The sequence below is a fragment of the Hippocampus comes genome, unplaced genomic scaffold, assembly GCF_001891065.2.
Source record: "Hippocampus comes isolate QL1 unplaced genomic scaffold, H_comes_QL1_v1.1 scaffold57, whole genome shotgun sequence".
NCBI classification, from domain to species: Eukaryota; Metazoa; Chordata; class Actinopteri; order Syngnathiformes; family Syngnathidae; genus Hippocampus; species Hippocampus comes.
Window position 1 is genome coordinate 965,477 of NW_017805039.1, and position 15,763 is coordinate 981,239.

Genomic DNA, 15,763 nt, shown 5'->3' on the forward strand with positions numbered 1-15,763 from the left:
TGTTACATCCCCATTTGAAAAATCAAGATGATGATGTGATAGAATTGTAATGGCAGGCCTCCCAGTCAGACTTCAATTTGTGGTCACGTCAGCTGACAGGAACTATTGAGGATTGCCTGTAACTGTAACTGTTCTAGTTTTTATTCCCGCACAAGCATGATAGTTTTTCTAAACAAGTTGATCCAACAAAGTTCTCATTTGCATTTCCCTCTTCTGGTATCTCATATGGTTACTGAGCAGCAGTCATATTTTGAAGGTTGTTTGAATTGCTATATTATATTGCTATATTGCTATACTATATTAATTGATTTCTACACAATGCAGCAGTCCATGATACCAAGGTTAATTCCTTTCTTTTTGTTCTGTACTGGAGACATTTGAGTTTCAGGTAAAAAAAATATGAATATTGGACAAAAGTTCAGAAGTCCAACTTTTATTTCATGTTATTTAGTGTCCAGCTAGTTGTGTTAACCAATTCAGGACAGAGCACCTTTTGTTTGAAGCCATCCACTTTTTCAGTGAGCAAAAGTATTGGAACGGACGTTCTTAAATGAACATTTAATGGCTCCAGTGATTTTTGAAAATAGACAGATGGGCCAGGTCATGTAGATTAGAAAAAAAACTATCCAGCAATTTTCTGTTCCTCTTGACCTTACTGGGTCAATGGGTGAGTTGGTGTTTGGGGGAAAGACGGGATGCACCCTGGGCTTGTGGTCATCAGCCAATTGCAGGCTGGCCCGCGGGCCATTGTTTTTCTACCTGCTCTAGCGAATGCAAGCGTACCTAATGATGTGGTTAGTAGCAATCTTCTATTTGAGTTTTACAACACCGCCCCCTGGTGTGCACAAACACCACTCACTAGTACAAAATGTTCAACTTTACAGACAAGGAATACAGTCTAGACTTTTAGAATCTGGAAATAAATGAATAAATAAAATACACAATTAAATAATAGAGCTTACTAATTAATTAAATAAACGATCGATCTCAAGTTTGTGTTTTTGTTCCGGGTAGTGACGTAAGGGGCGTGGCTAATGTCGAAAAGTAGCATCGCCTTGTTTCGGAGGCTTCAAAAAATTGGGGGCGTCCCCTTTTAGTCAGTCACATGGTTTCTTTTCCGCTCTCCCGTGACAGTTTGGAGCAAATAATCGCAGCACAAGGCGTGTCATGCCCCCGTGTTGTTATTGGGCATATTCCTTCGCGGGCCCCAGCTCACAGCTCGGTGCCGAACACCGTCCCGAGACGACAACAGCCAGCACCAAGTGGACGTAAAGCGGACATCAAACTCAAGCAGGAAGTGGGCCACTGTTTGTCGAGTGACCGTCGCGGTAAGTCTGAGCTTCCTGACCGGAGAATAAAGCATGCCACTACTCGCTTGCATGAGCCCAAAAGTGCGTTTATCCATTTCGATGGTGCAGTATTCGTATTGTTATTTTTAACGCCGTGTGCCGCCGATTCGTCGCTGCTTCACTTCCTGATTCTAAAACAGCACTGCCAAGGGAGCTCTTTTCTCGATGCCTCTTAAAAATGCAAACTTTTCAGCGTCCAGATCCGCCCCCATTCATCGTAAATGTGACAGAACCGGCTGTTTACTTGGAATTGTTCCAAACTAAGGCAAGGGGCCACCAGATGGCCCCTTTAGATGGTTCCAGGCGGTTTAGATCAACATCTGCAATAGCGGGCATCCTTTATTTTCAGCATCAGCAACAATACAAGCAGTTTAAACCGTTACAGATCAATATCAGGACCTACTGTACATGAAACCAGTTGCAGCCCACTATGGCATGTTTTCTATGTCTAACCATTGTGACTGCAGTTTAAATTTACTGGCCACAACCTTAAGTACACATCCACATTAGTGGTTCTCAATACGGGGTGCATAAAAAATAGGCAATAAATTATGTCATATCATAAAAAAGTGAACACCCATATAGGGAACGAAGTGCCAATAAAATAAAAATACTAAACCAATTGATTTTCTTTTGCTTTGGGCTGATTAAAAGCACCAATATGATTGTGACTTATCACATACCGGTTAGTCTTTTATCACATAGAAGGATTATTCTATCTTTTTAGTTGATGTCTAAAAGTCCCAGCAAGAGATTATTGTTTGCAAGCATTTGAATCTTTACAAGGCACTTTTACAAATGAGTCATATTATTTTGTAAGGGTTAATGGGCTGAGCCATGTCAGTAAACATCCAGCTCAGAAAGCTGCAAAGAGCAAACAGTTTACAGTATATTAACCCCCAACAATATGTAGAACAAACCAGGACAGACTTAAACCAAGATGGCTTTACTATTTAAATGATGTCAAAATCTCAGGTACAAGAAAAGTTTCATTTCTGGCATGCCTCATGTGGTTCCAGTTGCTGCTTGAGCAATTAGAAAAGGATAAATGTTCAGTGGGTCCCCCCCCAAAAAAGAATAGAAAGACATGCTGCCCAGCTCTATTTGGTCGGGTTTAATGTAAAATGAAACACAAAGGTGTGAACCAGTTGGCTCCAAATACCAAACTGAGGTGTGGAGCAGCTTTCATTAAGCACAACGCATCACAAACGTCACACGCTGCGGATTCCTACGAGCGTGTAATTGTTTGAACTTTGCAGCGCCTTATGTCAAAAAATTGTTTCTGCTGTCCACGGAGGTGGAAAATAAGAAGAGAATGTGTATCATATTGATTGTCTACAAGTAACATGACCAGTTTGCCAAGGGAGCTTTATCTCGATGCCTCTTAAAAATGCAAACTTTTCAGCTTCCAGATCCGCCCCCATTCATCGTAAATGTGACAGACTGCCAAGGGAGCTCTTTTCTCGATGCCTCTTAAAAATGCAAACTTTTCAGCGTCCAGATCCGCCCCCATTCATCGTAAATGTGACAGAACCGGCTGTTTACTTGGAATTGCTCCAAACTAAGGCAAGGGGCCACCAGATGGCCCCTTTAGACGGTTCCAGGCGGTTTAGATCAACATCTGCAATAGCGGGCATCCTTTATTTTCAGCATCAGCAACAATACAAGCAGTTTAAACCGTTACAGATCAATATCAGGACCTACTGTACATGAAACCAGTTGCAGCCCACTATGGCATGTTTTCTATGTCTAACCATTGTGACTGCAGTTTAAATTTACTGGCCACAACCTTAAGTACACATCCACACTAGTGGTTCTCAATTCTGGGTGCATAAAAAATAAGCAATAAATTATGTCATATCATAAAAAAGTGAACACCCATATAGGGAACGAAGTGCCAATCAAATAAAAATACTAAACCAATTGACTTTCTTTTGCTTTGGGCTGATTAAAAGCACCAATATGATTGTGACTTATCACATCCCGGTAAGTCTTTTATCACATAGAAGGATTATTCTATCTTTTTAGTTGATGTCTAAAAGTCCCAGCAAGAGATTATTGTTTGCAAGCATTTGAATCTTTACAAGGCACTTTTACAAATGATTCATATTATTTTATAAGGGTTAATGGGCTGAGCCATGTCAGTAAACATCCAGCTCAGAAAGCTGCAAAGAGGAAACAGTTTACAGTATATTAACCCCCAACAATATGTAGAACAAACCAGGACAGACTTAAACCAAGATGGCTTTACTATTTAAATGATGTCAAAATCTCAGGTACAAGAAAAGTTTCATTTCTGGCATGCCTCATGTGGTTCCAGTTGCTGCTTGAGCAATTAGAAAAGGATAAATGTTCAGTGGGTCCCCCCCCAAAAAAGAATAGAAAGACATGCTGCCCAGCTCTATTTGGTCGGGTTTAATGTAAAATGAAACACGAAGGTGTGAGCCAGTTGGCTCCAAATACCAAGCTGAGGTGTGGAGCAGCTTTCATTAAGCACAACGCATCACAAACGTCACACGCTGCGGATTCCTACGAGCGTGTAATTGTTTGAACTTTGCAGCGCCTTATGTCAAAAAATTGTTTCTGCTGTCCACGGAGGTGGAAAATAAGAAGAGAATGTGTATCATATTGATTGTCTACAAGTAACATGACCAGTCAAATGCATCTGGCCACATTTTTGAATCAGGTGACTGTTGTGACAGGCTGTTCATCAACTTCCTTCAACAAAATACTGCATATGACTCGTGAGCCTATTCAAAGGACATTTGCTGCATTTAAACATGCTCAGATGACCCTAATAATAAAGTAAGAAGTCATGGAAATGTTATAATGTAACGCTACTCTGAGACCGTTGAGTCTCATTTTCATGAAGCTCTGAGCACGTGACAAGCTGTGGGTGGTTAACATGCGAGACTTTTTGCTCCAGCCTTTTAAAACGTATCATCCAGTGTTGTGAAAAGAGGGGAAATGCGTTCGACCTTTGCATCTCTGATTTAAAAATGGAGCAAAAAATTTTTTATATATATATTGACCAGTGTAATGGTATAGTGGTATTTGCCACATTCAATATAAACTAAATCGGCTGTAATTTCTTTGACCAAAATTAACAAACAATTTTTACTGAATGGGCTTTTTCCTTTCTCGTGTTGTACTTAGCAGAATACTGCCAAACACAAATAAAATTGCTAAGACGTGAATACAACTTGGCTTGTCAATGTTATTCGTCTAGACCGCAAACTGACTCTGCAGCGCCTCTGCTGGTCACCGCCAAGTAGTGCACTCGAGTTGAGCGCGTCACAAAGATCAAATGAATTAATCCCTTGTCTGATTTGCGTTTCACAGGGCAAACTGAGTAAGCGGCCATGTCAAACGAACGTAGCCCCCTCATCACTTCAGGGGTGTGCGGTCTGAGCATGGCAGTGGCGACCTGCGGCACCGTAGTGGACACGTCCCCTGACTGCACCTCTCGGACGCCGAGTAAAGAGCCCAGAAAGCTCAACACATTTTTCGGTGTGATGGTGCCGACCATCCTCTCCATGTTCAGCATCGTGTTGTTTCTGAGAACGGGTGAGATGATTTACCAAGACAGCAGTTCAGCGGATATTTGTATGAACCTGAGTTGACTTGAGCTCATTTTGCAGGTTTTGTTGTTGGCCACGCGGGGCTCCTGCAAGGCCTTCTGATGGTGGTGGTCGCCTACATCATCATCACGCTTACCATCCTATCGATCTGCGCAATTTCTACCAACGGGGCCATACAGGGAGGCGGCGCTTACTGTATCCTTCATTCTCCTTGAATTGTCATTTTTGTGCTGATCTCATGTTAGAAACTAAACCCTGACTGTGTTGATCAGACATGATCAGTCGATCACTGGGCCCTGAGTTTGGAGGAAGCATTGGTTTGATGTTCTTCTTAGCCAAGGTGTTTGCGTGTGGAGAATACGTTCTTGGTCTGGTGGAGGCTATTCTTGATGTGTTTGGCATGGATGCAGGCAAGTGTTTTTTATGTATTTATTTATTTATTCACATTCAAATATGCTGTTTATTAATTTTCAGTTATCTGAAACATTAACTCGTCGTGACAAGCGAGGATTTATCAGCTAGTCATTTTCTTCAACTCAAAAGCTGTGCTCATTTCACATAAAAAAAATAATGACCTATTCTACAGGGATCTGTTCATCATTATATCGGGACCTTGTTCATATAATCTGATCAAATGCTTTGTCTTGAGCCTTTGCGAGAACTGTGTGCATCTCCCTCAAGATTCTGTATGTTCTTTTTTTTTTTTTTTGCGTTCAGAAACATCTATGTCCGAAGGCGTGCGCGTGCTCCCTCAAGGTTACTGGTACACTGTGCTTTACTCGTCGGTGATCCTCCTGCTGTGTCTGGTGGTGTGTCTGGTGGGCGCCCACATCTACTCCCGGATGGCCTTCGGCATCCTGCTGCTGGTCACCGTCTCGCTGCTGTCCGTCTTCGTCAGTTCTGTGGCCGTCAAACCTCTGGATTTTGTCATCAGTCACCCGGGTCCTGGCAATCAGACCCTGCGTTACAACGCCAGCTACACCGGCTTTAACGTGACCACACTGAAGAACAACCTGGGCTGTGAGTGTTTGAATGCGCAGTGCTCTTGGAAAATGTTGATAATCTAATGTACGTGTCACTCCCCCCCCCCTTGCAGCTGGTTACTCACTGGACTACAGCACCAACACGGTCATGTCGTTTGCCACCGTGTTCGCCATTATGTTCACCAGCTGCACTGGAATCATGGCTGGAGCCAACATGTCAGGTTATAAGTGATCTACTACCGCTACGAGGGATGCACCATTGCTGCTTTTTTTCCAGACAGAGTACTGTACATATATGTGCGCGATCCCCGATACCATGTATACCGATACTTCATAACGCCATTAATGTTGGAGCATTATTTTATTTTTACACGTACGAGTATGTAGACAAGTACAGTATCGGTGCATCCCTAACTTCTGTCACATTATGCAGTTTGAAGATTTAAAATGTGTTCCATAAAGGGATTGTTGGTTAATAAAATATACATATAAATATAATACAAAACTCTGTCCTCACCAATGATTGTTCTTGTGACTGAAGGGGACCTGGAAACACCAAGTGTGTCCATCCCCAAAGGAACCATCGTGGCCGTCATTTACACCTTCATCGTCTACATCCTATTCTTCCTGTTGGTCAGTGCCACTTGTGACAGGTGGGAAATTGACGTGAAACTCAATTTTTACTTTGCGACAGTAAAGCACTATTGGGGTTCACTCTTTTTTTTCTCTCTCTTGCACTTCTCCCACTCTCTAGAACTCTTTTGATTCAGGATTATGGTTTCCTCCAGCGAATTAACATCTGGCCACCGTTTGTGACCATTGGGATATACTGCGGTGCTCTGTTTGCCGCAATGTGCTCCATGATAGGAGCATCCCGTATCCTGCACGCTCTTGCTGTGGACCAACTCTTTGGTACTATTTCATCTCCCAAGACAACATCACCATTTCTGACCCAATTCCTTTTTTCTAAGCAGTTTAAATTAATTTTTCCCCCCCACAGGTTTGCCATTAGCACCTGCGACGATCACTACAAGCTCGGGAAACCCGTGGATGGCAGTGCTTTATACGTGGGGGCTGGCACAGGTGAGCAGGCCCTCTGCAGTGTTATTGATTGATTGATTGATCGATTGGGGGGGTGTTCACACATTGTCATAACTTTGCATTACAGGGTGTGGTGTTTGCAGGCCAGCTCAATGCCGTCGCCAGCTTGGTGACCGTTTTCTACTTGCTTGCCTACGCAGCTGTTGACCTCGCTTGTTTGGCGCTTGAATGGGCATCGGCCCCAAATTTCAGGTACTCAATGTCAACTATAGGGAAGATTCTAACCAGTGTTGTACACTGTACAATATACCGTATTTTCCGCACTGTAAGGCACTTTGGAGTATCAGGCGCACCTTCCACGAATGGCCTATTTTCAAACTGTTTTCATAACTAGGGCGCACCGGATTGTAAGGCGCATTGAATGAATAGAAGCTACAATAGTGGCCGCTGTTTCATTGTGCAGCCACTAGATGGAGCTATGCTAAAGGAATACAATACAATACAATACAAGCTTTCTTTATATCGAGCTTTCCCAACCGCTGCAGCTACAACAAAGCGCTTCACATAACATTTAAAAGACTGTCCAAGAAATCCGACTATTGATCCATATGTAAGGCGCATCGGATTATAAGGCGCACTGTCAGCTTTTGAGAAAATGCTTTTAGGGGCACCTTATAGTGCGGAAAATACGGTCTATATTTTTTAATATTCCCAAGCTTTAAATCACAAGACATCAAGCTCTGGTCTGACATGTGTTTCCTCACCCGGCTGTCTTTTCATTTTTGATTTATTGTGAAGAGGAGAAATTCAACTCAAATGCTACTGGATGTTTGTGTCGCACAAAAATACACAAAGCTGTCTGCATTTATTTGATATCCACGATAACCAGCTTAAGGTCCATCTCATAGCTAGTAATATTACTAGCATGCAAATGTCAATTCATTCACAGTTTTGCCCCACTCCTAACTTTGTATTCTTTGCTCAAGTTTCTTCCACGGCCATGAGTGGGGAAGGCCCTCCCTCCCTAAAAAATGTAAATGAACCTTGGCATTTTTTTCCATATTTTTTTGCCATGTTTGCCTCATCCTCTGGCATAACTTAACAAAGTTTCCAAGCTCTCCGTGCGGCAGTGGTGCTGTGTGCCAGTATCACCATTTTGTGACAGCTGCTGACCTGGAAAAATTAGATTGAGATAGACCATGACGAAAAGTGAAATTTAATGGCATGTGGCGTGGGTTTGGAAACTTTCTTAACCCTTTGGGATAATAGGCTACTGGGGGCATGGCCGCATCAATAGGGAAACATGAATTTGCGGCATGTTGTTATCAAGCTAAGGGCTGTAAAAATGCAACCCCCCCGGGGTGTTTTATGCCATTTTGGGGTCTGACGTAGGCCTGCGATGTGGGTTAAGGAGGTTTTCTGACCCATGTAATTGGAAAAGGGCCTTCGGCGATGCGGCGTCCTTGCCCGCCCCCCCCCCCCCCCGGGAATTGATGGCTGAGGACTATAAATAGACCTGCCAAAAGTGGGACTTTTTGGGTCAGTAAATATTATGCCTTTGGAAGGCTTCCACGTCCTCCGTGAAAGGGGCCGTGGCCAGAAACACAATTTTGCAGGAGCTGCAGACCTGAAAATAACAGCAGAAATGGACCCCACCCCCCCAGGAGAAGAGGCATTTCCATGCTATCATCGGGAAGTTGGTGTTGTGAGCATACGCAAGCGTTCCCGTCATAGGATGTTGTCGCGGGATCCTCCTTTATTTTAAATCATCACGAACATTTTTCAGTGTGGTGGTTGAAATTATATAAATAAAGACCCTAGCGGGGTGATTTTACACCCCCCCCCCCCCCCCCCCCCCCCCCCGACGTGGCTGTATCCGTTTCTGTGTGTTACAGGCCAACCTTCCAGTTTTTCTCGTGGCACACATGTCTGCTCGGGATCCTGAGCTGCTTAGTCATGATGTTCGTCATCAACCCCGTCTACTCATCGGGCAGCATCGTCCTCCTGTTGCTTCTGCTGCTTTTCCTCCACTACCGCTCTCCCACCAGCAGTTGGGGCTACATCAGCCAGGCCCTCATCTTCCATCAGGTACCACGTGATGCGCGTCCCGCTTCGTTCTTCGAAGTTTCTCACTCTCTGTTGTGGTTTTAGGTGCGCAAGTATCTACTGATGCTGGATGTGAGGAAGGACCACGTGAAGTTCTGGAGGCCGCAGGTGTTGTTGATGGTGGCCAATCCGCGCTCTTCTTGCCAGCTCATCCTGTTCGTCAACCAGCTGAAAAAGGGAGGACTCTACGTGCTGGGCCACGTCCAGCTCGGAGATCTGGGTAATGTTCCGTGCGTGCTCTGCATAGGACATCCGCAGCTAACGGCATTAACTGATTGTTATCTTTTCCTCGAGCAACCACTCCTACCATGCGCACACACAGACATACGTGGCAAATGCAAGTTCTCCATCGTAACGACTTCACTTCCTGTTTTTTTTTTTTTTTTTTTAATGGCTACCTCGTCCAGTATACATAGTGTGTTTCGACATGATCAAACTGTACTCGCGCAGCAAAAATACTCCGCTATTTGACTGTATGACTCAATTTTTTACTCTGTGAATCTTCTTGAAAGAAGCCAACGATACTGCGGGATACATCGTTGAAAGCAGATGATTTCACTAAACAGGAAGTAATGAATATGAATAAAAAAAAAATAAAAAAAAAAAACAATCCAAGCCCAGAAGCTTTTATTTCCCATTGCTCATTCTTTTGTGAGAGGTTTTTATATGTTACTGCGATGTCATTTTCAAAATGCAAACAATAATCATTTTACATGAGGCACATTTTATTGAGATTCTTACCGACATTTCCATTTCCTGTCGTTCTGTCACGTCCCATGATCGCGATGTGTGCTCATCGTATGAAGTCTCTCGAAAGTGTCATGCGCAACCACCCGTGCTCGTCCACATCTGTCCGGCTTCCACATTTTTCATCATCCTCCGTGGTGATGAATTCTTACCTTGTCTGTGATTTAGATTCGCTGCCGTCAGACCCCGTGCAGCAGCAATACAACTTCTGGCTGAGCTTAGTCGACAAGCTCGGGGTGAAGGCCTTCGTCGACTTGACGCTCTCGCCGTCTGTCAGACAAGGAACGCAGCATCTTCTACGCATCACAGGCCTCGGTGAGAGAAGATGGGAGAAGCATCATAGATTTTAGTATTGACTCCGCAATGATTTTTATTTATTTATTTTTTTGTGTGTCTCTTCCAGGCGGCATGAAGCCCAACACTCTGATCTTGGGTTTCTATGACAGCTGCACCCCCGAGGACTTCTTCCTCCAAGATACCGCCTTCTGTGGCACATCCGTAGGACAAGGCCCAGAGGGCGAGTATAATTTCGGGGTTGACCTGCCTTCTTTACAGGCCCATTTCCCTCCCGTTCGACACGTCGAGAGCCCTCGCTGGCTCTCCCCCGAAGAGTACGTGGGGATCATCGCCGACGCTGTCAAAATGAACAAGAACGTGTGCCTCGGCCGCTATTTTTTCCACTTGGAGGGCGAAGGGAAGCAGAGCAAAGTGGACGGCTCGGAGCGGACTATCGACGTGTGGCCTCTCAACCTGCTGCAGCCGGGCTGTCGAGATTATCAGGACGTGTGCAGCCTCTTTTTGCTGCAGATGGCCTGCGTGCTCAACATGTCTAGCAAGTGGCGCCACGCCCGAATGAGGATCTTCCTCAACGTGGAGACGGAGTCCAGCGACCAGGGATGGGTGGTCGACGAGGAGACCTTTCGTGAGTTGCTCAAGAAGCTTCGCATCCGAGCGTCCATCAAGATCGTCCCGTGGGACTCGGTGGTGCAACACCACGATCAGACGGCTACCGAGGGCGGTAAGGAGCAGAGCCACGCCCTCTCTGACCACTTCCTCTCTGCGGTGAACTCGATGTTGATGGAGCACAGTTCTCAGGCTGCCGTTCGCTTCCTCTATTTACCGCGGCCCCCCGCTCATCACAGCCATTCCCAGACGTACTTGGCCCAGCTGGAAGCGGTGACCAACGGTTTGGGTCCGACGCTCCTCATCCATGGCGTCACCCCGGTGACCTACACGGATCTTTAAATCTTGCCTGACTGTTTATATACTGTATATATAAGCACCGGTTCCACGTGGATGCAATGTTTCAACAAAGCTTACACTCGACAGACACTTGATTTGATAGACCAAATGCGATCCGGTGCAAGCGACGGGTTAAAAGTTCGGCCTCTGCAAAAGAGTAATGCTCGCTTTCGATTGACATTCTCAGAGCGGTTGATTATTTCACACTTAACATATTTATTGTGGATGTAGTGAACATAGTGTCCACCAAATGCAGTGTCTGGTGAGCGTATGACACTTACTGTACACAGTGTGTTACTCTTAGCCGAGTGTAAATACGCACTTTTGATGATCTCACATTCTCGTAGGATACGTTCCTACTTTCATGCACTTGAACTGCTTCGCTGATTAAAACGATGTTTACCGTCCTAACTTATCGTACCGTCTGCTGACCGTTCGGGTTGACTGTGTTACAGAGCCTTAAATACAAAAACCACAATTTTGACCAATTCAGGTCCTTTAAATATAGAAATGCCCAAATATTGAGGCACATTTTCAGGGATGTCATTCCGAATTTTGTGGTATTTAAAAGACAATGATAATAGTATATTGTCTGTTTTAATGGATTAATTTATTTAAATTTTTTTTTGCGGGACCCAGTGATATCAAGTCTTTTTTTTTTTTGGAGCTTAATTGATTGGATTCATCGATGTTACCTCAAATGAGTTGAGCTTTTTCAGTATTTATGCAAGAATTGGGAACAACTCTGGGTGTCTTGACTTCTGGTGGATATTTTGTTGGCATTCTTTTGCTTGAAGGTGCAAAACATTCAAATTCAGCCCGAGATGAGACACCAGGACCAACGATATGGATCAAATTAGGTCAAAATTGTAAAACAAAGGTTACTCGGTTATTGTACCACCACCACAAAGTCGCTAATACAATTTCTTGTGTTTGTGTTGTCAGTTGTGTTTAACGTCGCATGTTACCTCATTACAAACCGAAAACTGCCTAAAAAAAAAAAGCAGCAACAGCTAATGTGACTTAGCTTTGCTTCTCTCCCATGCTCTGTTTTTTTTTTTTTTGTAGTAGTTGATAGAAAAAGTCATCGGGTAACGAAACTGCACCTATACGACAATGAACATTGTCTATCAAGACTGAGATTTCATTTTGTTAAGATGGACTTTTTGAGACAGTTCGTAAGGTGGATCGGGTATCGAAACTGCACCTATACGACAATGAATATTGTCTATCAAGACTGAGATTTCATTTTAAGATGGACTTTTTGAGACAGTTCGTAAGGTGGATCTAATGAATTGATGCTGTGGCCAATGAGCTTGTCTGTGTATCGTAATCTTTGTAACTTCCTGAAAGCTTAACTGTAATAAAATATCGTCACCATACAGTATCTGTCGATATCGAGAATAGTTGGGACAACTCTTCAAATATCCAAATTTCTACATGTTTCCCCTCCAAAAAATAACATGCATCTCCACTTTTATGTGGGATGTAATATCTGAAAAAGTTGATTTGAATTTCGAATCTAAAGAAGGGAAAAAAAATGTTGATTCCACTCGCTTGTCAGTGACCCTACAAAAAAACGATTCTAACGTCCATCCATTGTAAAGTGCAGGCAAGAGTGGAGTGGTTGTTTCTTTACGAATTCGTATGAACCCCCTTGCACAGTCCTTTTTGGATTTTTCTCCGGTGTGCCGTGTCGTGCAGCTTCGCCACAAGGAACGAGGACATACGCAGACAGTCGGGGATGAGTAAGCTAATAGCAAAGCTCTGAAACACAAAAAAAATGGATGTTGCTGCGGAGGTCATTGTGTGTTTGTGATGATGATGATGATGATGATGATGACGGTGATGCTGACCTGCAGCGCGTGTAGCAGACAGCCGCTGGTGTAGCTAGAGTAACCCACTGTGTTCAAGGCCTCTCGGGCGAAAGCTGCAGCGCTCTTCACGTGGCCGCTGCTTTTCATTTTGTTCATGTTGGTGGAAACCAGGAAGGGCACGACGCACTGTGGAAATGAGACGAGTTTGCCTTTTGTTGTTCGGTCTTAAAGAAGCTCAAGTGCTCTTATCAGGCGCCAAATATAGTCGCTGTCAAGTACTGCTCTGACGTTCTTGTGGCATCTTGGTGCCGAGGAACTATGTTGATGTGAGGCAACGAGTTTACTTTCAACAAGAGTATTTCTTTTGCTGGCATATTGTTGAAGTGGGCTGAGCATCTTTCAGACAAAGGTATTGTTTTGCCTTTATTCATTTGGCATCTCAGTACAAAGGAACTTTGTTGAGATGAGTTGAAGAGCTCCTTTGAGACATAAGTAATGCATTGGCATGCCACTCTCTTGTGACATTGTGGTGTCAAGTAAGCAAATATGTTGAGGACGAGGAGCTTCATTTTGACAAAAGTTGTGCTTTGGGATCATCTTGTGGCATCAATTATTATAAACACGCAATCAGCCTTGATGGTTCAATGCCACCACGGAACACAATTTTGATGAGTTAGGTCTGCCTGCTTGTTTTTCTTTAACTACAAACTCATTTCTGAGTGAAATGATCTCAGTTTTTTTCTCTTATGATGTTAAGTTTTGGAGCTTTAGGATCCCCCATTATCCGAGAAAGAAACTGAGTGAAATTTGGGAATCTGCATGATTTTTTTTTTGTTCCTAATTGTAGTGTTATTGGAGGATTTTTGCTATTTGCGTCTTGCTCAATTGTAGTTTGTGGTACGAGTTTTCCAACATGAAAGTTTAGGAAGCCTGTTATGCAAATGAATCCCATCTGCAAGATTTTTTTTTTTTTTTTGAGAACTGAATATCACTTAGCTCACCTGGACTGTAATCCCTTCTGCCTTGTACTCAGCATGTAGACATTGAGAGAAATACATCACAAATGCCTGCCAAAAAAGAAAAAAAAATAGAAGAGAAAATCATAGATGAGTTTGAAAGAGCGAAACAAACACACGAAAGTGAAAGTTGATGCCAGACTAGCCCTACAATGCATCGTACCTTGGTGGCGGAGTAAAGGGCCAGCAGAGGCTGCGGATGGATTCCCACTTGCGAGGAGATATTAATGATCAATCCTGTTCTCCTGCAGCGAGGCAACCATGAAAAGATTAGTAATCCGGCAGGCAATTCTCCTCAATGTGCGACACCATCATTAGCATACCGTTCAAGCATGCCGGGCAAAACTAATCTTGTCGTCTGAGGAGAAGAGAGGGGAAGAAAAAAGCAAAACAAAAACAACTGTAAGACCTACTGTAAAGTGCAGATAAACCCAACATGACTTGTTTAATCTTCACGTGATCGTACTTGAGCAACAGAGAGGGCGTTACAGTCGAGAACCTCCGTGATTTTCTGGAGACAACAAACACATGAGGGAGAGAAACTGAGTGTCAACAACAACTGAGAGATGTGTAACCAAATAATTGAAACGCATTAAAAAAGATACCTGTTCAGCATCTGCAATTTCGAGGAATGAGGCGAAATCGTCAGAGTAGGACATCGCCACATTGTTCACTGTGGAACAGATATTAACAAGAATACTGTATTTAGTAATTATCATTGACGACGAAAAAAACTACCAAGAGTCAAAATTGTGAAGGTTGATGTACAGTATATTTTATATATTTATTCATGTCGTGTCTACATAAGTGTTGAAGAAGTGCGGTGCACGTGTTAACATCTCATCGCTTCATGGAGCATGAAAAGTTGATGTGATAAAGCCACAAATTTGTTTGAAATATTGTTATAATATGTGAGAATTCATGATTTATTGACATCTGTTTACGCGCCACATTGTTCGGAACATTTGGTAGAATTTTGTGATGTTGCAGTGACAGTTTAAAAGACTGCAAGTATAACATGGTCGTATTTTTGGCAGCTAAGAAGGCCTGACAATACATGGTCATTTTATTATCAGCAAAAAAACGCCTGACGAAATAGATGGTCGTTTTTTCAGCTAAAAACGCCTGACTATGCATGGTCGTTTTGGGGGGGTAAAAAAACGCTTTCCTATGAGGGGTGTCAAACTCAGGTCCTGGAAGGCCGCTGTCCTGCATGTTTTCCAAGTATCCCTGTTGCAACACACCTGATTCAAATGATCAGATCATCAGCAAGCTCTGTGGAAGCCTGACATTGAACCTGTTCATTTGAATGAGGTGTGTTGCAACAGGGAGACTTCGAAAACATGCAGGACAGCGGCCCTCCAGGACCTGAGTTTGACACCTATGCTATACATGGTCATTTTTTTCGTCGAAAAAAAAACACCTTTCTATACACTGTCGTTTTTTTCGGCAAAAAAACGCCTTACTATACGTGGTGTTTTTTTTTCAGCAAAAAACCCCAAACTATACAAGGTCGATTTTTTTTGGGCGTTAAAACGCCTTACGATTCATGGATGTTTTTTTTTCAGCCAAAAATTCCTCACGAAAAAAACGACATAGTCTAGGAAGGCGTTTTTAGCACGAAAAAAACGACATAGTATAGTAAGGCGTTTTTAGCACGAAAAAAACGACATTGTATAGTAAGGCATTTATAGCCGAAAAAAAACGACATAGTATAGTAAGGCGTTTTTAGCCGAAAAAAACGACACAGTATAGTAAGGCGTTTTTGGCACGAAAAAAACGACATAGTATCGTAAGGCGTTTTTGGCACGAAAAAAACGACATAATATAGTATGCCGTTTGTGGTATGAAAAAAACGACATAGTATAGTAAGGCGTTTTT

At 43.2% G+C, this 15,763-nt stretch overlaps 2 protein-coding genes across 2 annotated transcripts in view; one reads left to right on the forward strand and one right to left on the reverse strand.

The window, feature by feature from the left end:
* Positions 1-1,089: 1,089 nt before the first annotated feature.
* On the forward strand, positions 1,090-12,052 carry slc12a9 (solute carrier family 12 member 9). The gene is made up of 14 exons (XM_019864155.1): positions 1,090-1,328; positions 4,693-4,916; positions 4,991-5,125; positions 5,203-5,340; positions 5,648-5,950; positions 6,027-6,134; positions 6,455-6,566; positions 6,668-6,825; positions 6,914-6,996; positions 7,082-7,206; positions 8,850-9,042; positions 9,106-9,280; positions 9,976-10,122; positions 10,211-12,052. Exons 2-14 carry the CDS (start codon positions 4,712-4,714, stop codon positions 11,050-11,052), a joined length of 2,724 nt encoding a protein of 907 aa, XP_019719714.1. The 5' UTR covers positions 1,090-1,328; positions 4,693-4,711; the 3' UTR covers positions 11,053-12,052.
* A 230-nt stretch (positions 12,053-12,282) lies between these two features.
* The window catches only part of hsd20b2 (hydroxysteroid (20-beta) dehydrogenase 2), a 19,782-nt gene continuing 16,301 nt past the window's right edge, over positions 12,283-15,763 (reverse strand). Inside the window, exons 5-11 of the mRNA XM_019864227.1 lie at positions 14,488-14,555; positions 14,349-14,393; positions 14,206-14,240; positions 14,046-14,127; positions 13,868-13,933; positions 12,906-13,052; positions 12,283-12,816 (exon numbers count right to left, since the gene is read on the reverse strand). Coding sequence (XP_019719786.1) covers positions 12,685-12,816; positions 12,906-13,052; positions 13,868-13,933; positions 14,046-14,127; positions 14,206-14,240; positions 14,349-14,393; positions 14,488-14,555 — 575 coding nt within the window. The 3' untranslated portion in view covers positions 12,283-12,684. The remainder of the gene's footprint in view (positions 12,817-12,905; positions 13,053-13,867; positions 13,934-14,045; positions 14,128-14,205; positions 14,241-14,348; positions 14,394-14,487; positions 14,556-15,763) is intronic.